The sequence below is a fragment of the Phocoena sinus genome, chromosome 19 (assembly GCF_008692025.1).
Source record: "Phocoena sinus isolate mPhoSin1 chromosome 19, mPhoSin1.pri, whole genome shotgun sequence".
NCBI lineage: Eukaryota > Metazoa > Chordata > Mammalia > Artiodactyla > Phocoenidae > Phocoena > Phocoena sinus.
In genome coordinates this window covers 7167841-7193891 of record NC_045781.1, presented here as the reverse complement: position 1 = coordinate 7193891, position 26051 = coordinate 7167841, and the positions used below count along the sequence as shown (strand labels likewise).

The 26051-nt window shown below is 54.1% G+C and overlaps 3 protein-coding genes and 1 long non-coding RNA gene across 6 annotated transcripts; 3 read left to right on the top strand and 1 right to left on the bottom strand.

The window, feature by feature from the left end:
• Positions 1–894: 894 nt before the first annotated feature.
• Positions 895–4931, top strand: BAX (BCL2 associated X, apoptosis regulator). 2 transcript variants are annotated; one of them, XM_032614717.1, is made up of 6 exons: positions 895–999; positions 1570–1621; positions 1713–1859; positions 2242–2377; positions 4089–4198; positions 4620–4827. In XM_032614717.1, exons 1-6 carry the CDS (start codon positions 966–968, stop codon positions 4810–4812), a joined length of 672 nt encoding a protein of 223 aa, XP_032470608.1. In that variant the 5' UTR covers positions 895–965; the 3' UTR covers positions 4813–4827. The 2 variants fall into 2 exon arrangements, with proteins under 2 accessions (XP_032470608.1, XP_032470607.1); XM_032614716.1 differs by having other exon boundaries at positions 896–999; positions 4089–4193; positions 4670–4931.
• A 1747-nt stretch (positions 4932–6678) lies between these two features.
• On the top strand, positions 6679–9760 carry FTL (ferritin light chain). Its single transcript, XM_032614390.1, has 5 exons — positions 6679–6819; positions 8219–8501; positions 8667–8813; positions 9164–9289; positions 9454–9760. Exons 1-5 carry the CDS (start codon positions 6689–6691, stop codon positions 9604–9606), a joined length of 840 nt encoding a protein of 279 aa, XP_032470281.1. The 5' UTR covers positions 6679–6688; the 3' UTR covers positions 9607–9760.
• Positions 9761–11129: 1369 nt separating this feature from the next.
• GYS1 (glycogen synthase 1) lies at positions 11130–25902 on the bottom strand. 2 transcript variants are annotated; one of them, XM_032613747.1, is made up of 16 exons: positions 25596–25902; positions 24021–24202; positions 21872–22063; positions 20818–21003; positions 20430–20574; positions 19472–19589; positions 19058–19178; positions 18643–18749; positions 17357–17416; positions 17188–17266; positions 15125–15238; positions 14714–14840; positions 13651–13746; positions 13297–13460; positions 12755–12835; positions 11130–12590 (listed from the first exon to the last, which is right to left on the bottom strand). In XM_032613747.1, exons 1-16 carry the CDS (start codon positions 25711–25713, stop codon positions 12267–12269), a joined length of 2214 nt encoding a protein of 737 aa, XP_032469638.1. In that variant the 5' UTR covers positions 25714–25902; the 3' UTR covers positions 11130–12266. The 2 variants fall into 2 exon arrangements, with proteins under 2 accessions (XP_032469638.1, XP_032469639.1); XM_032613748.1 differs by lacking the exon at positions 24021–24202 and having other exon boundaries at positions 11563–12590.
• Positions 13467–19125, top strand: LOC116744254. The gene is made up of 3 exons (XR_004347002.1): positions 13467–13705; positions 18324–18503; positions 19046–19125. It is a non-coding gene; the product is annotated as an uncharacterized LOC116744254 (long non-coding RNA).
• Positions 25903–26051: the final 149 nt, after the last annotated feature.

Below are 26051 nucleotides of genomic sequence, written 5' to 3'. Positions count from 1 at the left end.
ATATTCCTGGTGTTGTCAGGCTGATGGATTAAGATACCTATAATCCTCAATTGCCGTGGCTCCCAGCCACCCTTGGGACATAGATTCCCTTCTCTTATATGCCCAAACCACTCATCATCTGGCCCCAGCCTATTTTTCTAATCTCAGTTCTTTTTTCTTCTTACTATTTTCTTTTGAAAGGGAGATATAATCATTTCCATACAGTAAACTGCACGTCTTATGTGTACAACTCAGTGAATTTTTAAATATGTGTATGCCCAAGTAATCACCACCCAGATAAATATATAGCACATTTCGGACACCCCAGGAGCCTCTCTGTCCTCACCCTGCCAATCTATCACCAATCTATCACTTTTTTTTTTTTTTCAACCTTGTTTGAAACTAGCCCACATGCTATATAAACAGACGCCATGAGCATAGCTTCAGTACTACTATTCCTCCTCTTACGACCACCAAGACCAAGGTTCAGGTCTGATGGGAAACAATCTATCACTTTTTGAACTTCAGATTCTTTTTATTTTCACAGAAACACATATAAACATTCATAGACTTTAGTCATCTGGAACGTCCTGCCTCAAAGAATCCTATCTTCGGCCTCTGATATTCCTTCTGTCCTGGCAAGGGCTCAAGTCCCAACCGAAACTTTTGAAAATATTGCAGGAATGAATGAATGAATAAAAGTTATAACTGTGATTGAATGCGTGCCTGGTGGAATGGCGCCACAACCAGTTCCTAAGGGGAAGTGCTGATTGGGCAGTCACGTGATAGGGGCCGAGCCTTCCCGGAGCAGGTGAGGCAGGTGCGGTCCTGCGTCCGGGTAGCCCTGCGGGGCAGCGGCTCGCAGCAGCCATTTTGCGGGGCGATCACGTGAGAGGACGCACGCTCAGCGGGGCGCTCACGTGACCAGGGGCGTGCTGCGGCCGCCCGGGCGGACCCGGCGAGAGGCGGCGGCGGGAGCGGCGGTGATGGACGGGTCCGGGGAGCAACCCAGAGGCGGGGGTGAGGCGGGAGGCGGACGGGCGGGAGGAGGGCGAGCCCCTCGCCGGCCGACCCCAGGATCCCTCCTGCCGGTATGGGGCCGTGCGATCGCCAAGCACTCCGGGGCAGAAACTCCGGGATCCGGCGCTGCCAGCTTCCACCCACTCCCGGGGTCCCGGGCTCTCTGGCCTCTGCGTCCGGATCCCTTCCTGTCTGGCGCTTTCGGACCCCCGAGAAGCTGGGGAACCCCATAATCCAAGCCCACGGGGCAGGCCCGGGCTTGTTGCCGGCACCACTTCCTGGTGGGAGGGGCGGGTCTCCCCTCAGTCCCCTCAGGCCAGGGGTCTGGTTGCATGAAGTGTTCCCTCAGCCTCCTCCCCCGGAAGAATGAAGGATACAGGCCCAGGACTCCTGCCTCTTTCTCCATCAGGGACTCAGCTGCCTGGGCCCCCAGGCACTTTATCTACCAGGGACCCAGAAATGCAGGGTCCCCTAGCGTTGTCCTCCCTCAGGGATCATAAGCCACTCCAGTTCCCTGGATCCCCCTAGGACCCAAGAGTCCAGGCACCTCTTACCTCCTTTCTCCTCTAGGGCCCACCAGCTCTGAGCAGATCATGAAGACAGGGGCCCTTTTGCTTCAGGGGTGAGTTTGAGGTCTGATTATTGCGGAGCAGATTTGAGGAGTGAGGCCCCATTCTGATTCTGCATTCCCTGCAACTCCATTCCCACTCTAGTTTCATCCAGGATCGAGCAGGGCGAATGGGGGGAGAGACACCCGAGCTGGGCCTGGAGCAGGCGCCCCAGGATGCATCCACCAAGAAGCTGAGCGAGTGTCTCAAGCGCATTGGAGATGAACTGGACAGTAACATGGAGCTGCAGAGGTGTGGTCCCTGGAACCCATGAGTCCAGCCAGTGAGCCCCTTCTCCCTCAGAACCCAGGAGTCCCAGCTCCCAACCCCCACTTTCCCTGGGAGTCTGGAGTCCAGGCCCACAGCCCCCTTTTCCGTCAGACCCAGGGGTCCAGGGCCCCACCACTCAACTCAGCACTCTGGACTCCCAGCCCTCCCCTGCCCTAGGATCTTGAAACTCTCCTTCAGGGAGTCATTTTCCCCAGTTTCCTCAATGTCCACCTCGTGGCTCTCCCCCATGATGGCTTCCTGGCTCAGGCCTCAGTTTCCTTATCTTTGGTATGGGGTGGACACCAGAGTTTCCACACTCCACCTGATCCTCCCTCCCCAGCACTGGCTCTCCTCTCTCCTGCAGGATGATCGCGGCCGTGGACACAGACTCCCCCCGAGAGGTCTTTTTCCGAGTGGCGGCCGAAATGTTTTCTGACGGCAACTTCAACTGGGGCCGGGTTGTCGCCCTTTTCTACTTTGCCAGCAAACTGGTGCTCAAGGTGGGCGGCTGCAGGGCTGTGAGCCCAGGCAGGCTCCCCTATGAGGACCTGGGACTCGTGAGGTCAACCCCTGTGGCAGCCCAGTAACCACAGAGGGAATGGAGAGAGGCAGCTATGGACCGCTTGTCTTCTTTTTCATTCATTTATTCATTCAGCAAACATTTATGGGGCCTATGGTGTGTGTGACCTGTACTCGGCACCCAGGACACAGAACAGAAAAGGCTAGGTCCCTGCTCTCAGGGAGCCCACGTCGTATGATGAGTGCTGAGCGAAGTAAACTAGGGTGACGTGATTGGGCAAAGTGGTCAGGAAAGACTTCTAAGAGGAGGTGACGTGAAAGCTTAAGTTGGAATGACAAGAAAGATGCAGTGATATATTGTATAAAGATGGGGGAAAAGGCATCCCGTAGAGGGGCAGAACATGCAAAGGCCCTGAGGTAGGGCCAAGCCTAGTGTGTTGTGGGCAATGAGGAGGCCCATGTGGTTAGAACAGAGTGAGGAGGGGGAGAAGGTGAGAGATGAGGGCAGATTGTGAGGGTCTTATGGGCCGCTGTAAAGACTAGCTTTACTCTGAGTGTGACAGGAGTGATTGGCTCGTTTTAAACAAGAGAGTGAGGTGACCTGATTTATAAATAGAAAAGACTTTTCAAGCAAGGAGAGCAAAATGTTAATTGTAGAATCTAGGTTGTGTGTATATGCCTGTACGCTTAGAAATTTTTTTTAACTTTTCTCTCTGAAGATTCTCATTGTAAAATATTGGGGGAGGGGAAGCCCAGCAAATTATTTTGGCCCTTTTGGGTAGAAAAATGGATTATGGGGCACAAGGGCAAAAACTGGGACGCTGACAAAGAGGTACCTGTAATAGTCCTGGCTAACGGAAGACTGACCTGGAGTCAGGGGGCAGCATTGGAGGTGGAGAAGTAGATTTCTTGATGTGTTTGCAAGATTGAGCTGATGGGGCTTGAATGTTAGAGGTGAGGGGGACAGCAGTCAGGGTGATGGTAGGGCTCCGTGTGGAGCTGGGGACAGCAGGTGAGAAGCAGCGAGATAAAGGCTGAGTAGGGAAGCTTAGGGAGTTGAAGAGCAGGCGTCAGGCCTTACCTGGTCTGAAGGTCAGAAAGCCCTCTCTGGGGAGGTGACATTAGACCTGAGCTGTGAGGTCTAATGTCCAAGTGCAAAGGTCCTGAAGCGGGTTAAGAATTTGGTGGGAATGAAGATACGGAAGAAGGGTGGGACTTCCCTGGCGGTCCAGTGGTTAGGACTCCGTGCTTCCACTGCAGGGGGCACGGGTTCGATCCCGGGTCGGGGAACTAAGATCCCACAAGCTGTGTGGAGTGGCCAAAGAAAAAATTTTAAAAGTTTAAAATTAAAAAAGAAAAAAAGATATGGAAGAAGGGCAGTGAGGCACAGAAAAGAAGAGGAAAATTGGAGTGTGATCAGGTCAGAGGCTTCACACAGAGCCTTGTGGGCCAAGATATGCTTTTGATTTTTTATCCCAGAGGTACTAGGGAGCCATAGATGGTTTGTGAGCAGGGAAGTTGACAGTGACCAGATCCACTTTACAATTTATGAAGCTCATTCTGACTGTGAGTGGAAAAGAGACTGCAGAAGGGCAGGAGGGGAGGCAGAGAGTTGAGAAAGGAGGCTGGGGGCCACGGCCCCAGGCAGTGAGGACAAGGCTTAGTCCCTAAGGCCCAGCCCACTCCCTGCAGGCCCTGTGCACCAAGGTGCCCCAGCTGATCAGGACCATCATGGGCTGGACCCTGGACTTCCTTCGAGAGCGGCTGCTGGGCTGGATCCAGGACCAGGGTGGTTGGGTGAGGCCCCTAACCCCATACAATCCCCCACTCCTCTGGGACCCCTGGGCCTTCCTGAGCCCACCACAGTGGTGCCCCCCTCCCCATTTTCGGATCATCAGATGTACTCTGTAATGCGTTTTCTTACATGTCTGATCAACCCTGATTCATATGGCACCCACTGACCTCTCCATGACCCTTGACCTCTTGGTGACCTCTGACCCGACTAGTGCCTTCTGCCCTCCCCGGTGCCTCTACTTCCTTCGGAATCCCTCAAGTTCGACCCGACTAGTGCCTTCTGCCCTCCCTGGTGCCTCTACTTCCTTCGGAATCCCTCAAGTTCTATGATAACTCTTTGGCCCCCAACTCTTTAGTACCATTAATCTTAGGCCCTTGCCCCCACTCATGCCCTCTGACCTCTCTGTGACCCCTCACGTGCTGGCCCAGGGCCTGCCCCTTGGCTGAGCTGCTGAAGTGCCTCATGTCCCTATCCCCAGGACGGCCTCCTCTCCTACTTTGGGACACCCACGTGGCAGACAGTGACCATCTTCGTGGCCGGAGTACTCACTGCCTCGCTTACCATCTGGAAGAAGATGGGCTGAGGCCACCAGCGGCCTTGGACTGTGTCTTTTCTGCATAAATTATGGCATTTTCCGGGAGGGGTGGGGACTGGGGGCCATGGGCATTTTTCTTACTTTTGTAATTATTGGGGTGGGGTGGGGAGGAGTGGTCTTCGGGGGGCAATAAACCTCTTTCGGGCCACACTTTCAGAGTCTGAGTCACTGGGCCCACTTCCTGGCTGTCGCAGGAGGCCAGGCTTCACGTGCTGACCCATCTTATTCTGAGGTTGCCTGGTGCCCTCTATGGGTAGGTGGTGAGTTAAGTCTTGGCCCTGCCCTTAAGGAGCCCACAGTCCTGAGGGGAACCGAGGTGGCTCGAGATCACATGACTCATGTGTCACAGCCTAGGGTACTGTGTTAGAGGCAGCACTGTGCCAGGCCCAAACCCGGCAGAGGGGGCTAGGGCGGGGGTGGGGGGTGGATATCAGGGTAGCAGGGTGCAAAGCAGCCTCCTGGACCCTGGGAACTAGAGCCTGGAAGCTTCCACCATATGGGACCACAGGAAGTTGCACATTTACTGAGGTGGAGAAATGGGGAAGAAGCTGGAGGGGGATAGACCTCGGGAGGACTAGGAAAGCAGGGGAGGGCTCTGGAGCCTTTTGGGGAAGGCCCTGGAGGCTGGAAGGCTGAGGAGGCTGGAGAGAGGGTCCAAGGGAGGACTCCAGGGGAGGCCTGAGCTTGAGCTGTGTGGTTGCAGAGGAGACGCACAGGCTGGAGACTGACAGGTTGTGGAGGGAGGGGCTGGAGGAGGAGGAGGAGTCGTCCAGGGTCTGGCCCCGGAAATGGGAAGGGCCCTCCAGGAGAGGGGCGGCCCCCTGGGAAGATGCTGCGCTCACAAAGAGGCACAGTAGATTGAGCCACAGAAGGAGAATCAGAAAAGGGAATTACAGAGAATAAGGTCACTCGGAGAGTCACAGTTGGTTGTCACCTCTCTGGCTGTCTTTCTTTGGCTGCGTTGGGTCTTCGTTGCTATGCGCAGGTTTTTTTTCTCTCTAGTTGCGGTGAGCGGGGGCTACTCTTCATTGCGGTGCCTGGGCTTCTCTTGTTGCGGAGCATGGGCTTTAGGCGCGCGGGCTTCAGTAGTTGAGGCACGCAGGCCCAAGGGCAGGCGGGCTCAATAGTTGTGGCTCGTGGGCTTAGTTGCTCTGCGGCATGTGGGATATTCCTCGACCAGGGCTCGAACCCGTGTCCTCTGCACTGGCAGGCGGATTCTTAACCACTGCACCACCAGGGAAGTCCCACCCCTCTGGCTCTCCATCCCCCTCTCTCTGGGTCCTTCTGTCCCCTTCTCTGTCTCTGTTCCTGTCTCTTTGTCCCTCTCTGGGTCTTTCTGTCCCCCTGTCTCTATCTCCCTGTTTCCCTGGGTCACTTGTCTTCTCCCATCCTCCCTGATTCCCCCCACCTTCTTCAGATAATCTTTATCTCACCCCTTCCTCTCCCTCCACCTGTGAGCACTTCCCAGGTCACCTCTCCTTTCCCAGGCTAAAGGTCTTTGGGCTGAGGTATGAAATTTGGTGAATGAGTAACTCAGACCCCATTGTGACTGTGTGCCTGGGGCAACAGCCCCTCCCCCAGAGGCTTGCCCCAGAGACGGCAAGTCAGGGGAGAGATGTCAGATAAGACAGAAGTGAGGGGAGGCTGAGTCACCACCCAGAGAGAGGGGACAATATGGCCACAGGCGGGAGCCCAGGGAAACCATCAAGGGAACTAAAAAAGACAGTGCCTTGAGACAAAGCACTCAAGGTGGCACCTTGGGGGAAGGGGGCAGACTTGGGGCCCAGCCAGGCCTAGTTCTCTGGGTCGCAGGCAGACTGCAGTCCACCCAAAGTAGATGAGGTCAGCGAGCGGGCTCCACCCCGCCCCTCTGCGGGAGCCCCTTCCAGAGCTGAGTTCAGCATGACTCAGCACGGCTGCTCTCCTGGCCACTGGCCCAGACACCCCTTGAGGACCCCAGATACCAGCCTGACTGGCGTCCCCTTGATCAGGGAGTACCCTGCCCGCGCTGCTTGGAGAGGCTTCTCTGCAAGGTGAGCCCTGACCTCTGCTCCCAACGCCCCAGCGGCTTCAGCTTTCCTGCCCCAGCCGAACAGCTGCCTCCATTAGGGCACTGAAAGAGGGTCAAAGTCCTGTCTTTGTTTCTCCTTCCCCGCAAACAACCACAATGGGTGCTCCTGGAGGGCTCCTTCAGCCAGCTCTGCCACCCAGGCACCAGCCTGGACCAGACACACTTTAAAAATGTCCATTGGTTAAAGACAGACATCCCATCCATAGGTCCCCAGACCCTCCTTGTTTCACCAGGACTCAGTACTTCTCCGTTATCTTGAAGGAGCATGTGTCAGGCAAGACAGGGACAATTTCAGCGAGGCTGCTTCAGAGTCAAAAAGAATTCCCAGTCTCTGGCTTCCTTCAAAGTCATCTCCACGAAGTGCAGCCTCAGAGGGACCCCCAAAACTCCAGTGTCATTTCACCCCTCCCCATCTCAGCTTCCAGAAAAAGTGAGCCCCTAAAATAGCCCCTAGGTATTCCAAGAGGCTCAGACAATCTTTCGAGGGCTCCAAAAGGCTCTCCAAGACCCCTGACCTCTTTAAAAAGCCCCTACTAGCCTTCTGGAAACATCCCTCTCCCCCACTCCGGGGCTGAACAGCAGGGCTCTACAACTGTCCTTTTAATCTCGCAGATCACTTCAAGGGCCTAAAGATCGCCCTACCCGCCCCCCCCCCGGGGAAGTTTCCAGAAAAATATGGACTTCCACTGTGAACTCTAAAGCTACAGAAACTCCCCCCACCTTTGAACCCCAAGGCTCCAGGTCCTCCCAGAGAGAGACCCAAGTTTCCAGAAATATCATCTCACAGCCTTCCAAACTTCTCAAGGATCCGGGTACCCCCTTATCTCCCAGCGCAAACCCCAGTCATCTGGAGGTTTCCGCACCTCTGAGGAACGCCCCCAGGGTTCCAGTAAAGTCCGTGCCCTGACACAGCACCAGAATCCGATCTACTTTCCTGAGACACCCCCAGGACCCAGGAATCATTATTTTCCAGGGTTCCCAGTGTCCTCATTAATCTTTCACCTACTAGAGAGTCTCCCTCCCCACCCCCACCCCCCCAGAATCACTTGACTTCCCAGAATTAGCCCCAGAGCTGTTGCATCCCGCGAAAACCCCCACCCCCCCATTCCCCATTTCACAACAGCCGTCGCCTACAGGCGCGTGACTTCCCCACCTCCGGGGGGGGGGGTCTAGGAGTCCTATATGCTCCTGATTGGTCACGCGTGGGCTCCAGGCCCCGCCTCGCACCACCGCAGATTGGCCGATTGCTCTCCCTGGCCGTCCCACTTCCGAGGGCCTGCGCGCTATAAAAGAAGCCGCCTTGGCGCCAACCGTTTTCATTGCGCTCGGCGGTTCCCCGGATCTGTCTCTTGCTTCAACAGTGTTTGGACGGAACAGACCCAGGGTCGCCCTTTCTTCCAGCCTCCGACCACCCTCCAACCTTCGGAGTCAGCCACTCATCTATCCACCCTCCAACTTTCGGAGTCAGCCACTCAGCTGTCCTCGGTCACCGGGACCAGCCAACACCATTTTTTGAGCCGAACTCCTTATTACCGATCAACCATGAGCTCCCAGATTCGTCAGAATTATTCTACCGAGGTGGAGGCCGCCGTCAACCGCCTGGTCAACATGCATCTGCGGGCCTCCTACACCTACCTCTCTCTGGTGAGGGTCCCCAGGACGCCCCCAGCCCAAGTTCCCCTCAGCTGCGCACCTCCGGCCCTCTGCGCACGCGCTGGCCTTCTTTGTCTTGTTGGATAGTCAGAGGCGGAGTCCGCATGCCTGGCCTCGCCTCCTGCTAACCATTGTTCCCGCCATCTCTTCCCGCAGGGCTTCTATTTCGACCGCGACGATGTGGCTCTGGAGGGCGTGCGCCACTTTTTCCGCGAATTGGCCGAAGAGAAGCACGAGAGCGCCAAGCGTCTCTTGAAAATGCAAAACCAACGCGGCGGCCGCGCCCTCTTCCAGGACGTGCAGGTAAATAGTGTGTGGACATTGGACTACATCTCCCAACAGTCCCTGCACTAGAGGCCCCTTGACTGTAGCGGTTTAGGCACCGCGTAGGCCTCGCGGAGATTGAGTTCAGTCTTTTGTGGGTTATTACAGCCGGAGATCGAGGCGCACCCAGTTCTCCCATGACGTGGCGGTCTAGAGCGCAGCGTGTAGTATCCTGGGACGTGTAGTTATAGGACACTGGGGAATGATAGATACAAACTCTTAGACGTTTTTTTCCTTTTAAGCCCTCTACTCTCGCAACTACTGGAAAATTAGTTTTTAGTCCTTTCCAGAGTATGTGGCTAGTACTGAGCCGTTTGTTTTCGGTATAGAAGCCATCTCAAGATGAGTGGGGTAAAACTCAGGACGCTATGGAAGCCGCCATTAAAATGGAGAAGAACCTGAACCAGGCCCTTCTGGATCTGCATGCCCTGGCTTGTGCCCGCGCAGACCCCCACGTAAGTATATCTCCAGTCATGTCTATAAGACCTTCCCTGGAATGATGCTTACATACTAAGCATTGGCCTCATTTGATTGGGCAGATTTCCTTCTGAGCCTCCTTCCCCCACCTGTCACATTGTTAAATCTGTACGTGGCAACATTTTCTCCTCTTATCACTCAGCTCTGCGACTTCCTGGAGAGCCACTTCCTAGATGAGGAGGTGAAACTCATCAAGAAGATGGGTGACCACCTGACCAACCTCCGCAGGCTGGCTGGTCCCCAGGCTGGGCTGGGCGAGTATCTCTTCGAAAGGCTCACCCTCAAGCACGACTAGGAGCCTCCGGAGCCCAGTGGCCTTTGAGGAGCCCCTCTGGTGTCAGGGCTTCTGCCTGAAGCCCCTCTCTGCAGCCAGTAGGCAGCTTGCTAACCACACTGGAGCCCTCTCCCAAGCCTTGGACCAAATGGAAACAATAAAGCTTTTTGCAGCAGCTAGTGGTTTTATGTGTGTATCCTGGGAAAAAAGGTGGGATCTGTTTTCACAAGGCTTCTGGCTGCACTGGGCTGGCAGGGAGAGAGGAGTTTGGCGCTCTACTTCTAAGACATAATAACACCTGTGGGGTGTTGCTGTAGTGGGTTTTCTGCTTTGCCAGGCTGTTAACTGCCCCTCCTAAGATGGTAGAGCCCAGACTCCAGGGAGAGTCTAGTAAAACCTGGGGTTGCTAGCTGGAAGCAGACAGCTGTGAAGGAGATCAGTAATGAGAAACTGGTTCACATGAGTTATGTTGCTAGGCACTTGCCAAGCTCTGAAAGTACTCTGCCTCGATTCTGGGAGGCTAAGTAGAAATGTGAGCTCCTTTATATGGGTAAGTTGAGACAAACTGTGTAAATTACCCATGATAACCGGGAGGCACACCCAGGTCTGACCTCCAAAGGCTGTTGGTTACAGGTGTGGAATTCAAGGCGCGTAATAGGTAGAACCTGGCCAGTGGGTCTGAGCAGCTGAGGGTACATGATGTGAAAGGTGCTGAGCTAGGGGTTCGGGGCTCAGCACAGACAGAAACGGGATGTGAAATTATCCAAATGGGAACTGAAGAAGCTCGAAGATGACTTAAGCAGCTGCTGGGTCCAAGCAATAAAACAATGTCAACTCTGACCCCCCTACCCCGTCCTATTTTCGGTAGCTGAATCTAAGAGGAAATGGCTGCTATACAGCTGTTCCAACCTCCGCCTCTCCTGCTGGTAATTCCGGTGGGGGAGGGGACTCTTGGGTGTCACAAACACTGCGGCTCTAACAGATGATCACACATCCAAATTCAAACAATCAGAGCTTTCTACTCCCCTGAAAAGCGATTGATTTCAGAGATGCACGTGTAGCCTAGGGATGATTAGAACTGAAAGGAGAAAAAGATCTTTTTCCAAAAGTAGAGTCATCCAGGGGACAGTAGGGCCAAAGTCCAGAGGCCAGGGTCCTAGAAACATGCTCTAAGCCAGTGCTGTCCAACAGAACTTTTTGCAGTGATGGAAGTGTTCTGTATCTGTGCTGTCCAATAGGGTAGCCATGGGCCACGTGGCCACAGTGGCTGTTGAGCCCTTGCATATGGCTAGTGCTACTGAGGAATTTAAGAGCCTGAGCCAACTTCGCCACTTGCAAGTCGAGTCAAAAACAAGAGAGTTGCCTTCCTTTGAAATAACACTGGAATCCAGTGGCAATCCAAGTCTCTAAGACAGTAGAATGAAACAAGAGAACCGGGACCCAGCAGTGGGCACAGGGAGGAATCAAGAGGTGAAGAGGGAAGGAAGAGGAGGGTGGGGCCAGGATTGAGGCCCACCAAGCCCTCCGGTCAGACTAGACCTGAGATTCTTAAATATAGATGTATTTTTTCATCTCTGGACACACTTCAATCACACCCCTTCTGCCCTCCCCCCTCCCAATTGCAAACCAAGGGCAGCAGACACAGCACAGCACACGTGAGGGGCCCCTCCCTTTCACCAAAGCTGGGGGCAGGGCACAGCTTAGGGATGGAAGAGCCTCGAGGTAAATATGGAGGTTCTAGAAACCAGTGGGCTGAGTTCTAGACCAGAGGGAAGGGACCAGGATGCAGCAAAGTGGCGAGGTTCTAAATTTGGCAGCTGGGACCTAGAATCCAGTGGTTTCATGGTGGGTCTAGCGGTTGGGGGTTATGTGTGCAGGTACTGGGGAAGGCAGCCAGTTGTCCTCAGCAGAGGGATTCCCTGTAGGGCGCAGGAGCTTAGAGATATGGGGAAGAGTTAAGACTCAGGGAAGAAGGAGTAGGGTCTGGTCCAGAAAGGCATCTAGACCAAGACAGCTTGTTCTCCAGTAGGAATGAGAAACCAAGTGGTTCTGCCCCCACTTGCTTGGCCAAAGTGCAGAGGAAGAAGGGAGCAGGGGTGGAGGGATCCTCCAGGCAGAGCCGGACACCCCAGGGAGGACTAAATCAGAGTAAACACGAGTGCACTGGCCTGGAGCCCGAGTTCTGGAGTTAACCTGCATTAAGTCCCTGAAAGTGCCCCAGCTCTGGACTTGATTGTCTCATTAGCAGGGACTCCACGTGGTTTCCAGTGCTTGGTGGCCCCGGGCCAGGCCTGGGCATGGCAGGCTCTGCATGCTGTAAAATTAGCAAGCCGCAAGGGGCTCAAGGAGCCCCAGCATAGAAGGCAACAGAGCAAGTTTCTGAAAACCTCTGGCACCACGGCAGGATAATGGCAGATTCCTGGCCTCTGGGATGGCCTGGGGGACTCCAGGGCACAGATTATGCGTTCTGGAACCCAAGAAAGGCACGGCGTTGAGGATTCTGGACTGTTTGGGATTTCGAGAGAGGAGCTAGAGGGGCTGGAGTGTATGGCGGAGGGGGTGGGGCTGTGGACCCCACAGAGGGCTAGGGATCTGGAGTGGAGTTTAGGGACAGCGCCATTCTGCATCCACCCTCAAGATAAAGGGAGGCAGGGTTGGCAGGGGAGTGCGGGTCAGGGGACTTAGTTGCGCTCCTCGCCCAGGGAGCTGGCGGGGCTGAGGGGCTCGCTGGGGGTGCTGACTGAGCTGGAGGGCGCTGTGTCCACCGAGCCGCGCTTGCTCCCGCCGGTTGAAGACGTGCAGGAGGCGCGGCGCGGCCACTCCGGGGCGCGGATATTGCGCCGGTCCTTGGCAGCCTCCTCGTCCTCGTCGTAGCGCTCGCCATCTTCATCGGGTGGTCCGTCCCGGGGCTCCTCCTCATCCTCGCTCTGGTGCGGGCTGGAGTGTCTCGACAGTGAGGGCGATGGTGGCACTGAGGCTGGCCGCGGGTAGCGGTAGCCCTGGGTCTGCGTACGGAGGTGAGGGCACAAACCGCATAGTGAGCACAGGCCTCTAGAGCCTGCCTGGGCGTCCAGCGTCCTTGAGGCCTTGCAACTCCAGGAGGGACACCCTGCTTCACCCCACCCTTCTAGCTCCTGGCCCCCCCTAGAGAGACCCCGGATCCACTTACCGCATCAGCCTCGTGGGGCTCGTAGGTGAACTGTTCTGGAAAGGCCTTGGCCAGCGCCATGTGGCGCGCAGACATGTAGTACTTGTTGGGGGGAAAGAAGAGGAGTGGGCATCAGGGGTCAGGAGCCTGACCCCGCCCCCAGCAGGTTTGGAGGTGGGGTGAACCCTGGTTACACGTTTTATGCAGATGAGCACAACCTGCGGTGGTTTCCAGTTGGCCCCTCTGCCAATCATCCATCTGTCAGGCTCCACCCCTTATGCAGATAAGCAGAGCTGTGAATGGACAGTCTCTGAGCCACACTCCTTTAACAGGGGCGGAACTCTCCAGTCAGGTACCTCTTTGGCCGCACCCTTATGCAAATAGAGAACTTCCCACCTCGGTGGTCTTCCAGTCTGAAAGTTGATTCTTTTCTTAAAGGGACAGCAAGCGTTACAAATAGGAAGAGACCATGCCCTTTGCGCCAGCTTTCGAGGCACGGGGAATCAGAGACCCAGAGCCGTAAGTGACTTATTCACAGCAGAGGACAGGGAGGGGAATTATACCCGGCCTAGGTATTTCCAGTCCAGAAGGTCGGAGAGGCGCTCCGTGCGGTTCCGCTGGATAATGCGCTGCCGCCGGCTCTGCTGGCAGAAACTGTAGAGGAAGGAGGTGAGCTGCGAGCAAGAATCATCCAGGCCTCGGAAACGCCGGTCCAGAATGTAGATGCCTGTCGGGGCCAGGAAGAGTCTCAGAAAACAGATTGGGGAAACCTTCATTGTCTCTGGGACTCTGCGGACACCAGGACGCCTCCTCCCACTGGGACTCAGGAGTCCACCCCCTCCTCTCTTAGTGACCCAAGAGACCACGCCCCTCCTTCCCAGGATCCAAGAGTCCCGGCTCTCATTCTGGGCGCTGACCGTAAGCTGAGGGGTCTGCGATGTGTTCCTCCATGAAGCAGCCGAAACCAGAAAGGTTGGTGGAGACACTGGGGATACCCATAACCGTGCACTCAGCTGCGGGAAGGCGTGAGAAAGGTCCGCTTAGCTTGCCCCTCTTTATTGCCTTAAATCCCAGTGAAAGCCCCAATGGCGCCCTCTATTGGCGCCTTTAATAAGAGCCGGGCGCTGTGCCGCGCAAGTCAGGAACCAGACAAATTAGGCTGTGCATTAAAGTATGATAGTCCCTATTCCTTAGAGGGGAAGCTACTAGGCTCAGAAAAGGGAATTCATTTGCCCCAAGGCCTCAGGGTAAGGAAGAGTCCATAATTGGGTAAGGAGGATGCAAATTTATTGAGCGCGGTATTCTGGGCCAATGTCTACCATTTAAATTTATCCTCATGACCTATAAGACACCTTTTTGTGCCAGACTGCACTGTTTTGGTTGTCATAGCTTTACAGTCTGTTTTGACAAGAGGTAAGACAAGGTCTCTCATTATTACTATCACTGTGTACAGAGCACCTACTACACCTCGCTTACTCCCTTAAATAACGCTGAGAAATGCTTCAAGGAGTTTATTATAATTTTTATATAAGTGTTTCTAAAAACCTCTGTAAGCTGCGAAAGTAGGCGCTACATATAACAAGGCTTATGGGAAAAATAGGGTTGGAGCTGGTCACACAAAACCTATGCACCATTTTAACCGTGGATGAAACTGGCAAACTTGTCAAATCACTCATCATTTAAGAAATATTACAGCAAATGTGGTATTTATTTTGCCTTAAAAACATATGAAAGTAGCTTGATTGTTAGAGAACAAGCTGTGCATTTAGCTGTTGTTGTTTTGGGGAACCAAACAGTAGCAAATCGGGAGAAATCACGTGTGAACCCTGATATCAGCCCTCTAGTTACTCACATGAGCTACTGTGTCACAAAAACACATGAACAGACTTGTTTCCATTGTTCCTGTTTTGCAAAGGAGGAGTCTGGAGCTCAGGAAGGGCCAGTCCCTTGTCCTGGGATCACGCCAGACGCTGAACTCACCTGGTGTGTAGCCCCAAGGCTCATAGTAGGAGGGGAAGACGCCCAGGTGGCAGCCGCGGACAAACTCCTCATAGTCCACAGGGAGCAGGGGGCTCGTAGAGGAGAGGAACTCCGGGTGAAAAATCACCTGGCAGTGGAAAACAAGGGCTCAGCCCGAGCACCTTATTTAGCTACTCCCTGGGGATCCCAGAGAGGATGAAAAAGTTGTCTAAAGCCACACAAGACAGAGTCAGGACAAAGACTGGAATCCAAGTCTGCCTCAGAAGCAAAGGTTCTTTCTAAACATTGCAATCCTTTGACATACCAGGGGAGATGGGGAATGCGAGGCTCAGGCTCCAGCCCCCATATCACCGCCCTCCCCAGCACCACCCCACCCCCCCATGCCCAACCCACCCTGGCCAGTGCCCTCACCTTGACCCTGTCGGCACTACTATTGAAGAGGCCAATTCGGCGGATGGTGGTCAAAATAGGATCTGAGGAGTCGTCCAGCATATTGTGGGTGCACACAGGAGGGAAAGACTGCCGCTGTAGGGGCCACAAGTGGGGTGGGGGGGTCAGGGAAGGGACAGAGGGCTTCCTACTTCCCCATGAGCCATGCTCATCCTGGGGATCTAAGGAGACAATTCCCATCAGGTTGTGGAGCAACAAACCCAAGAGATTACCAGGAGTTGTAGATTTCCTACTTGGCTCTATCTGTAAAGGTTTTCTTTTCCCTTTAACCACCATAAGCCGAAAAGAAACTACAATCCCAGCTGTCTTAGAGGCAGAGCCAGTGTTAACATGCCTCATAGACTAGAGGGAGTTGTAGCTATCTTGTTCTGTACTCTGGGCTTTCATCAAAGAAACCCAAAGGGACTGTAACTCCCAGCAGTTGATGGGGGCTGTGCCTTTCAGGGGCTGCTTGCCGGAAGTTATAGTTTTCTTATGAAAATCCTGGATCTCTTTCTCTCCAAGTTCCTTTTACTCTCCATCCTGTATTCTCTCCACCTCCACCCTCAAAAGAGGCCCAAAGAAACCACAATTCCCAAGAGCCACTGGAGGAAGACAGAGCTAGTGTGACAGCAGTCCCAGGGGCTGCTGGGATATATAGTTCTTTGCAGCTGTCCCATTATTCCTCTCATTAAAAGATCTATTCAGGGGCTTCCCTGGTGGCGTAGTGGTTGAGAGTCCGCCTGCCGATGCAGGGGACACGGGTTCGTGCCCCAGTCCAGGAGGATCCCACATGCCGCGGAGCGGCTGGGCCCGTGAGCCATGGCCGCTGAGCCTGCGCGTCCGGAGCCTGTGCTCCGCAACGGGAGAGGCCGCAGCAGTGAGAGGCCTGCGTACGGCAAAAAATAAATAAATTAATTAATTAAAAAAAAAAAAAAAAAAAAAAAAAAAAGATCTATTCATCTTCAGTTTACTGACTCCAGGAGCCCAGGAAACTACAACTCCCAGCAGCCCCATGGCAGAAACATCCTCAGTGAGGCCGACTGCCTTAGGAACTACTGGAAATTATAGTTTGGCCAGAAACAATTCACACCTTGTTTGTGCAACTTGGCTGTCTTGGTTTCCATTCCCCAGGATTGGGGGAAATCACCAACCCTGACTATAGGTACCAAAAACCCTTGACTCCAGAGAATAAAAGAACTCTAATTCCCAGAAGTTTCTGGGGCAAGGGAAGAGTCAAGGTAACAGAAAGCCCTGGGGGCTGCTGGGAGTTGTGGTTCTCATTTTGTGACTCCTAATCTTCTCTAAGGTTTCCCACCCATCTAATTAACTCCAGGTATCCAAAGAAGCTACAACTCCCAGGGGTATTTGGAGACTAAGACACAACCAGTGGGATAAGAAACAGTAGCTGCTGAAAGTTTTCAATGTTCTTCAGTGAATAACTGTTGTTTTTCGTTGTTTTTGTTGTTTTTTCTTCTTCTTTGATTGCACCATGCGGCACGTGGGATCTTAGTCCCCAAGCAGGGATCGAACCCGCACCCCCTGTATTTGAAGCACAGAGTCTTAAACCCTGGACTGCCAGGGAAGTCCCGAAATAATTTTTTTAGCTGACCTGGCTCTGTCCCTAGAGGCCCAACAAAACTACCACTCCCAGCAGTCTCTGGGGGAAGAGGCGGAGGTTGCTTGCAGCAAGGCCCAGGGTTAGCTGCAAGTTGCAGCTCTCCTTTTGTGGCTATCTTGACTTTAGTTTAAGGTCCCTTGCACCTTTTGTTCATGGATCCCCAAGGACTCAAAGAAACTACAACTCCCAGAAGCCTCTGTGGCAGAATAAGCTGTGGGAAAGCAGGCTGCCCTAAAGGCTTCTGGGAATTCAAGTTCTACCAGTCAGCTCACACACACCCTTCTGACTTCAGAATTGATTCCTTGAATAAGGACTGCCAACAAAGCAGAACTCCCAGCCATCTCTGGGGTCAGAGCTAACACGGCAACCTGCCTCCAGGGCTGCTGGGAATCGCCATCTTTCGACTCAGGAGTCCAAACCATACCTGCGTGGCAAAGATGGCTCTCTTCATCATAGTGAAGTCCTCCTTGTCCAGCATCTTGTTCATGTCTGGGAGGCTCCCCCTGTAAGGTGAGCAGTGGGATGCATCTGGGAATGGGTGATGAAAGGGTTTAGAGCCCAGGAGGATGCAGGGCTGAGGGCGGGACACTCACACCAGCAAGGATTCATAAAGCTTCCTCCCAAACTTCTCCTTCACTGTGTTGGCTGTATCCCTGGAAGGAGCAGAGCGACAACATCACTTATAGACCAGCTGCCATTTATTGTTAGGCTTCTGGGGCAGCTGGGAAGTTGAGGTCTGAGCAGAGAAGCTCTGGATATTTCTGGCTGGAGGATGGAGACTCAGGGAATAGGCCCTGGAAAGCTCGGATCCCTTGTGCTTTGCATCAGCTCTGCGGCCAGGGACAGGTGGCCTTCCCTCTCTGACTTCAATGCCTCATCTGTCAGATGGGGATAAAAATAGAAGCAACCTCAAAGGTTTGCAGTGAGAATTCGATGAGGTCATGACAAAAAGTGCACAGTGCCCATCACAGTTAGCCTTCCAAAAATGTCAGCTATTATTAGGACTTAGGCTAGTCCTGGTAGTCGTGATGCTAAGCCCCATTTTATAAAAAGGGAAAGTTACATTCTGAGAGAGGAAAATGTATGGACACAAGTAAAGCTAGCAAAGTGCCACGCTACAACTTCATTGACATTCCTCTGTTTATGGTCCTCTCGTAGCTCTAGCCTCATTTTCTACCCCATCTCCCTAGGGTACTCTGCTTCAGCCCCGCTGGCTTCCTTGCTGTTTCTCAAACATGCCTCAGGGCCTTTGCACTTGCCATTCCCTCTGCCTGAAATGCTGTTCCCCAGATACACACAGGGTTTCCTCCCTTGTTTCCTCTCTTGGTCTCTACTTGCTGGCACTTACTCAGTGTGGCCTGTCCTGACAACCCTGTCTCATATTCCAGTCCTGCTTTTTTTTGCCAGAGCACTTTCTATAGAACTTTCTAGAATGTGAACACAATAAGGGCAGGGATTTTATCTTTCTGCCTCACAGCTGTGTTCCCAGTGCCTAGAACAGCACCTGGCACGCAGTAGGAGCTCAAGAAATAGCTGATGGCTAATAGGTGTTTTTTACAGATGAGGAAACTGAGCCTTGAAGACGGGGAGTGGTTTGCCTAAAGTCACAAAGCCAGAGCAGGACAGAGGCATGAGCGGGATCTCGCCAGCTTGATACCAGAGCCCTGGTCATGCTGTCACACTTGTCCTGCCTGCGACTGCGACTTCGTACTGCCCCCGTGTTGCAGGCATCTGGAGCAAGTAACTTTGCTGGGAATCAGGTGGGGGATGGGTTGATCATGTCACAGATGACAAAACTGAGACTCCAGGAGAAACGGGGGACCCAAAGCACACAGCTGGGAGTGGGAGCGGCAGGGATGCCGGGCTGAGGGCTGCTGACCAAAGCTGCTTGCGCACGGCTTGGCCCTTAAGGGTTTCCACGTTGAAATTGTTGGTCCGAGCTGGCATGATGAAGAAGGCAACCACTGTCTGCTCGCTGCCATTCACCTGGGGCAGAGGAAAGGGAGGGTGTGTGTGTGTGTGTGTGCGTGTGAGTGTGTGAGGATCATATGGGAGAAGGCTGTCCCACCCTTTTCCACCCCCCAAGACCACGAGGACCCTGCCATGCCCCTCACTGTCAAGGAGAATTATAGGACAGAGCTACCATTCCCACGGGGACTCTGATCTTCTTTCTGGGTCCCTACACTCCTGTTTTACACATGGGTTTCCCTGCCCCCACCTCCCCAGGTCTCCGTTCTCCCCAGTCATGTACTGATTTTCTCATCCTCCTTGTCCCCTTGCAGCCCAGGCCTTACTCTGAGCAGATAGTTGAGCCGGGCCAAGGCCTCCAGGAAGACATCGGCCCCCTTGTTGGAGAATTCATAGCGGCCAGCGATAAAGAAGTACAAGGTCTTGTCCAAGTTGAAGTCCAGGTGCCTAAAGAAGCCACAACACAGGGTGAAGCCAAGACCCTCACCCACTAGCCCCAGCCTTGAAACTACAAACCCCAGAAGCCACAGGGGCAAAGAACATCTTAGGACAGAGGCATCATGGGAACTCCTGGGAAATGTTCTTTTCTCCTTAGATGGGGATTTCCTTAAATACTCAGCCATTGTTCTGGCGCTCAAGAACTCAAGAGGCTGAGTCCTCAGCTGTCCCCTCTGTTGGCCCCAGGAGTCTGGGTTCCCAACCACCCTCTCTCTCAAGACCTAGGTATCTGGCCTACATACCCATAAAAATGGCCCCGCACAAACTCCTGGATTCGAGCCTTGCTCTGAGCATGGAGGTTCTGGAACTCATGCATGGCAGAGAATTTCTTCACATTCAGTCCATTGGGGGTCACGATATCTGGGATTGGGGGAGAAGGTCCCACATTTCATTTCTTCATTTCTTCGTTCAGATCAATGTGGCTGAATGAATAAATGAAGGAAAGACCCCTTTCCTTTCACAATGTCTTTGTTTCAATAGCTCCCCAGTGAGCTCCTGTGGTGACCCAGCTGCCCTGCTACTCAGATACCTTCTTGCCCAATATTGCATGCTTATATTCACAAGCCTGACTACAACTCCCATCAGCCCCTGTGAATGGCTAACCAGACAGGGAACAGAGCAACATCGGGGCTTCTGGGAGTTGTAGCTCTTTTGTTTCCCCTATGCCACCCTGAGCTGGAGGAATGAGTCTATGTCCCCATCCTGCTTCTCTATCTTCAAGCCTCTTTTAGGGCCCCAACCATTTCCTATTATCATAGAAATTAAAGCATATCAGTGAAAAACTATAACCTCCATCAGCTCCTGGGGCAAAATTCCAGGAATATAAGGAGCTAGACAGCCAAAGGTATTCTGGGAGTTATAGTTCTCACCTTATAACCAATGAGAATGGATGCTATAGTTTGGGAAGAATAACTGGTTCCAACACTGCTTTTCTCAAAAACAAAATGCAAGGAACCTCCTTCCTCTTTCAGAAGACCAATATCTACATTAGCCAGTAAAAGAATTTTACCATTTCTGAAATTAAAGAAACTACACTTCCCATTAGCCTCTAGGGCATCCAGCCAGGCAGCCTCATATTCAGGTCACCAACCTAGGGCATTCTAGGAGTTGTAGTTCTCTGCTCTTTACAGCAAAAACATTGCAACAGGCCTTGGCATAGACTACCTCGCTTACGTCTACAGACCCAGGCCTATTTCCTACCTGGTTTCCTTTTGAGTAGGTGCTGAGCCTCAATGGCAGTAATCTGGGACACGGTAGTGAAGACATGAGCGCAGTGGGCTGCCGCCCGCTCCATGCAGTAGCGGTGATAGATTTGCCTCTCACCTGCTTCCTTGTCCACGTTGAACTGGGTAGGGAGGGAGGGCAATCAGGTTAGAAGAACTGGGGAGAAGACAGGCGGTCCAGACTCCAGGGTCTTAGGGGAGATTGGGCCATGAAGCTGGACTCCTGGGCCTGAGGGTGGAGGAGGTTGGGGACTTGGATTCCTGGGTCCTGGGGGAAGAGGGAACTTGATCCCCTTGGGCTTCGCAGACAGCCTCGGGCTGTCCTGAAATATTGGCAACCCCCATCTGCCACGCTCCCAGCTCACATTCTCCAGGTTGTTGTAGAAGTCCACGGCACCGGCACACAGGTATCGCCCCAGCAGCGTGGCGTGGGTCGTGAAGATGGTAGCCACGGGCAGCCGCCGGGCACGGCATAGGCAGAGCCCGATGCCCGCCAACCACTCATGGAAGTGTGCAACCACATGTGGTTTCTCCTCGCTCTGGGCCAGGAACTGTGGGGCAATAGGGATAGGGCCACTGTGTCTCCATGTGTGTTGTGAAGACAACCAGCAATCCCCAACGTGGATGAGGAAGCAGGTGAGAGGTCAATCTATCCCCACAACCACACAGAGTGGGTGGTGACCCATTGCAATCCCCATGGGACAAGGAGCTCTAAATCCTTAAGGCAGCCAGACTAGCTAGCTGACTTCATTCCCAGAGGCTGATGGGAGCTGTGTTTTTTTGACCAACCTTCTAAGTCCCAGAAGGGCTGAATTGGAAAGACCAAAGTTTTGGTGTCACCAAGTCCTGAACACAATTCCTGGACACCTTTTATGTCAATCAAGAGTAGACCTGTACTGGATACTGGTTGAAGGACTACAACTCCCAGAATGCCCTAGGAGCAGCCAATACATAAACTGTCCCAGGGTATGGGAAACAAGTTTCTTGAGCCTTTTAAAACCTCAGAGAGGGTCCGAATTGGGGTTCCTGGTTCTCAGATAGGCTGGGGATTCCCAAACATCCGGGGACTCATCTGAGAGCCAAGTCCCGCCCATATTAGAGAACTACAACTCCCAGAACTCCCTGGGGGGGTGAGCCCTCCCGTCAAGCCAGCCTCCCCAAGAGCTAATGCTTAGAATTCCTATATGTGGAAGACTGGAGTGAATGAAGCTGGGGTTGGGAGACTGGGTCTTTGAGGAAAGAAGAATCTTGGCCCCTGGATGTCCATATTGCCAGAGATCAGAGCTAATCCTCGGTTTAAAGGACTACAACTCCCAGAATGCTCTGGGAGACACAGGCCACCCTCTGGCCTCGGATGGCCATTGTAATTTGGGGCCTGGGGTCGAAAGGAGTGACACGGGGATTGGCATTGGGGCCTACCTCACCGAGGAACCAGGTGGTGAGGAAACCAAAAAGGACGGCGTCGTTGCCTTCTCGGTCATACCAGGGCACCCCGATGTTGCACGTGTCCCATAGCTCCCCCTTCCAGCGCTCCAGGGCCCAGGCTGAGGCCCCCACGTCGAGGAGCACTACCAGGGGGCCCCCCTCGATCAGCCAGCGCCCGAAATACACCTGCAGGGGGACACAGGGAGGCTTAGGGTTTTGGCCACCTGTCTCTGGGCACAGCAACTGCGTTTCTCCCATCCCCAGGGAGACGTCTGGGTTCATGGCCTCAGTGCTTCTACCTTCTGTTTCTGTATCTGCTGCTAATTTCTCACCTACTGCCTTATTTCTCTATTTGCCATTAGTTATTCCCACCACAATTTTTTCCCATCTCGGCTGCAGCATCTCCCTATCCCTTGCTTAGTTTCTCTAACAGTTGCCTCTCTTCTCTACTTATAAACCCACATTGCACATGTCCTGTCTGTGTGCCCCCACTGCCTTATTTCTCCACCCTGCTAATCATTTCTCCAGCTCACTGCCTTGCTTCTGTGTTCGCTGCCACATTTCTTTCACCAACCATAATGCTGCTTTCTCCCATTATCTTTCCTTTCTGCCGCTCACTCCTTGTACTGGCTCCTTCTTCTTCCACTCGCTCCCTTGTTTCTGATCCTTTCGCCATATATTTGTCACCCGCTTCCTCTTTTCTCTGCCCATAGGCCCATCTTGTACTTTGCAGCCTCATTTCTAACACTGCCCGCCCACTTTCCATGCATGGGGGCTACATTTTTCTACCCACTGCCGTGTTTCTAAGCCTCGTGGTCGCATTTCTGGCCCTGCCACGTTTCATTGATCTGTTGCTTTCCTCCTGAGACCGCGATCCAGATTTTGGGCCTGCTGCCAGATTTTGGGCCGAAAAGCCATCCTACTCCTCCCCAACCTGGCTTTTCCCGGCTTTAGGCGCCTGACCCCCTATGCTCCTCCCCCTCCCAGCTGTTGTCTGCCCTTTTGCTGGGGGGGCTATTCTTAGGCCCCCAGCACATGGACAGCAGCTGCCATGGGGGAGGGACTGGGCTGCCCTAGGGTTCCTTAGGGACACAGTTCCGTCTAACTGGACTCCAGACCCCACCCCAAATCAGAGGCTGTGAATGAATGAAGGCAGCATTGTACCTCTCCCTCCCAGACCCCAATGTCTGCACCTCAGCCCTGCTGCCTTATGGCCCTCTCCCTGGGGGACAGCCACCTGTCTGTCCTCATCCTTCAGTTCTCAGCGGGTGCCTGGGACTCTCCCCTCCTCTTTTTTATTTTTTATTTTTCCCCTCCTCCTTTTAATTCCTGGCTGCGCATCCAAAACTCTGTCCCCTGGGTTTGCCTGCCTACCTCTCCTCTCTTCCTCAATACTCCGTCTTCCTCTCTCCTTCGAGATCCTTCTCTCTAAAACATCAGGCTACCTCTTTTCTGTATCTGGACTCTGTCTATCTCCCTATTGCTCTAACCACTGGGGCCACCATCACTTTTTGGAACACTCAGCCTCTCTCCATTGCCTGCCTGTCCACCTCAGTCTGCAAGTGTGGCTGCTTTCAGTAATAATGATGATGATAATAATAACCACGACGACACCTCACAGCTCACAGACAGTACTAACTGCATGCCAGGTCCTGGGCTGAACACTTTTTATGAACTACTTCATCCTCCCAGAAAACCTATAAAGTGGATGCTATTAGCATGTTCATTCGCCAAGGTCACAAGGCAGGAAGCAGAGAAGGCGAATTTGAACTTCAGGCTCCAGAACTCCTGCTCTGGCCTCCTGCCTCACCCCCAAGCCCACCTCCGCTGGGTTTTGTCTGGCTGTCCATCTAGCTCTTTTCCTCTCTCTGGATCTGAGGATCTTGGCCTCTTGGGACCATCTTTCAGTCTGTCTCATACCTGCTGTCTGTCAATCCATTCACCAATGTCTTAGAGCTGGGGGTTCACCCACTCACTTCACGGGGTCCTGCATCTGTCTGAGTGTCTGTCAGATATCTGCCCGGGAAAGTGCTGGGCCATCCTGAGTTTCTGTCCATGCCTCCCTCTCTCCCTGGGGCTGTCCATCCCCTGCTCCTTCTCTTGCTGCTGCCCCCACCCTGCCCTCAGCCGGGCCATGTCCCACCTTGCAGCCCTTGCTGTTCATGGAGTCCAGCGTCCTCTTCAGGGCTGGGGTCGGGGGCTCGAGCAGTTCCACCTGGGTCCTCACGCCCTGCTCCGTGTACGGTCCCACCAGGTAGTAGTTGTCGCCCCACTCATCCCCTGTCACCTTCGCCTTCGTCTGCAGCACCGTGTAGATGCCACCCACTGTGGGCAGAGGTCCACAGATCTGGGGCCTGGGGTGGGGTGGGGTGGGGGGCCGCGGGAGCCCCGGACCTCTGGCTCAGAGGGAAAAGGGGCCTGGGAACCCACACTTCAGAGTCAGAGGAAGGAGGGGAGAGGGCAGTGATGGACGGTACTCCTGGGTCTATGGGAGAAGGGGGCTGGGGTCGGGACTTGAAGGGAGGAGGGTGCTGAGTCTGAGAGAAGGGGCTGGGGGCCTAGGCTTCTAGGTGTGAGGGAATTAGGGGCTGGGGCTGAGGAGGACATAAGCTGACAAGGGTTATTAGGGCCTAGCTTCTTGAGTTCCCAGCTTACAGGAGCTGGATTTAAATTCCCAGTCAGGCTCCAGGACACAGTAAGGGAGAATCCCTCTTCGTGGCCTCATTTAGGTTCTCGGAGTTGCCCAAAAGAAGCCAGAGCTGTTATTCCTCACTCCCCAGGGACTCTGCCAACCTGTCCCTCAGTTCCCTCTCCCTACATGGGGACACAGGCATGCAGGGCCCTGCCCCTCCCATGACTCCATTCCAGACCCAGGAGTCTGGGCCTCCAGCCTCCTTACCTCCTGAAGCCTGGGCCCTGGAGATCCATGTCTCCATGTTCACAGACCTCCCCTTTCTCTCCCAAGACTCAGCAAAGCAAAATCCCAGCTCCCTTTGTTCTGTGGAGCTAGACTGCCTAGCTCTTGGGGTTCCAGCCCCAGCCTTCTCCAAACCCAGAACCTCAGGCCCTTTGGAGCCCAGAACCCAGAAATCCAGGTCCCCAGCCACTCCCATCCCAGGGCCCAGCCCCTGGCCAGCTCAGGACTTCCCAGCCTTTCCCCATTCCTGCGCGCATGTCTCTGAGGCTACAGGCTCCTCTGCTCCTAAGAACCCAGAGCTCAGGCCCTCAGAACCCAGGCATCCAGGCCCTAACTCTCTCTCACCCTAGGATCTAAGAATTAGGGTCTCCAGCCCCTTCACATCTTTACTCTCAAATGACCAGTTCCCCAAATTCTCCCACCACGATTCACGCATCGTATCTCCAAGTGGGCTCTCTCCCAAATCCGGAGTTACATCCCAAGACCCTTCCCCCTAGGGCCACAGTTCTGAAGTGCAAAACCCCTCCCCCCATCTCCTTCCCTATTGAGGACCCAGGTCTCTGGTCTTTTTTCATTTTAGCCCCCTCACCCCTAGGACCCAGGACCTGGGTTTCCAACCTCCTTTCATCTTAGGCGACTCATCCCCTCCCTCCAGGGCCCAGGAGACAAACTCCAGTCCCTCCCCAAGGACACAGGAGTCACAAGCTCCTTGCCCAGGACCCAAGAGTCATGCCATACAGCCTCGTTACCCCCATCCCCGACTGCCCTTCTCGTCCGGGTCCCTCCGCCCGGCGTGCTCACCCTTGTTGGCCACCTCCCAGGCCACCTCAAAGAGCACTGTGTTCTCCAGGTCGAATTCATCGTCCCAATCCTCCAGTCCTGGCAGTGAGGACACGGACAAAGTGCGGTTTAGAGGCATGGCCGACGCGGTTAGAGGGCTCCGGGGGCCACAGGTGGGGGCCCCAGAGGTGTCTGAGGAATGCACTGGGCAGGGCGCTGGGCCAGGTAGCTGGTGCCCGACAGGAAGCTTGCACCACCCTCAGCTTTCTATTGCACGACCGCACTACCGCCTGGAGCGCTCGGACCGGGGCCGGAGGCGGCCGCAGCGTCACTGAGCCCAGTGGGTTTCCTGCAGTGAAACCTTGCGGCCACCAGGAGGCGGTGCCCGCCCCCCGGCCAGCGCCATTGGTCTGCGCCCGGAGGCGGGGCTCCCGCGTCTCTCATTGGTGAACAGTGCAGGGTTCGCTCAGCCCCGCC

Coding starts and splice junctions, on each gene's coding strand:
- FTL (XM_032614390.1), top strand. CDS start 6,689: ATGACTCAGCACGGCTGCTCTCCTGGCCACTGGCCCAGACACCCCTTG. Junction 8,502..8,666: donor CCTACACCTACCTCTCTCTG/GTGAGGGTCCCC, acceptor CTCTTCCCGCAG/GGCTTCTATTTCGACCGCGA. Junction 8,814..9,163: donor CCCTCTTCCAGGACGTGCAG/GTAAATAGTGTG, acceptor TTTTCGGTATAG/AAGCCATCTCAAGATGAGTG.
- GYS1 (XM_032613747.1), bottom strand. CDS start 25,713: ATGCCTCTAAACCGCACTTTGTCCGTGTCCTCACTGCCAGGACTGGAG. Junction 20,575..20,817: donor TCTACAACAACCTGGAGAAT/GTGAGCTGGGAG, acceptor CTCCCTACCCAG/TTCAACGTGGACAAGGAAGC. Junction 12,836..13,296: donor ACTGGAAATACCTAGGCCGG/GTATAATTCCCC, acceptor CCCCCCAACAAG/TACTACATGTCTGCGCGCCA.
- BAX (XM_032614717.1), top strand. CDS start 966: ATGGACGGGTCCGGGGAGCAACCCAGAGGCGGGG. Junction 1,860..2,241: donor AGTAACATGGAGCTGCAGAG/GTGTGGTCCCTG, acceptor TCTCTCCTGCAG/GATGATCGCGGCCGTGGACA. Junction 4,199..4,619: donor GACCAGGGTGGTTGGGTGAG/GCCCCTAACCCC, acceptor GTGCTGGCCCAG/GGCCTGCCCCTTGGCTGAGC.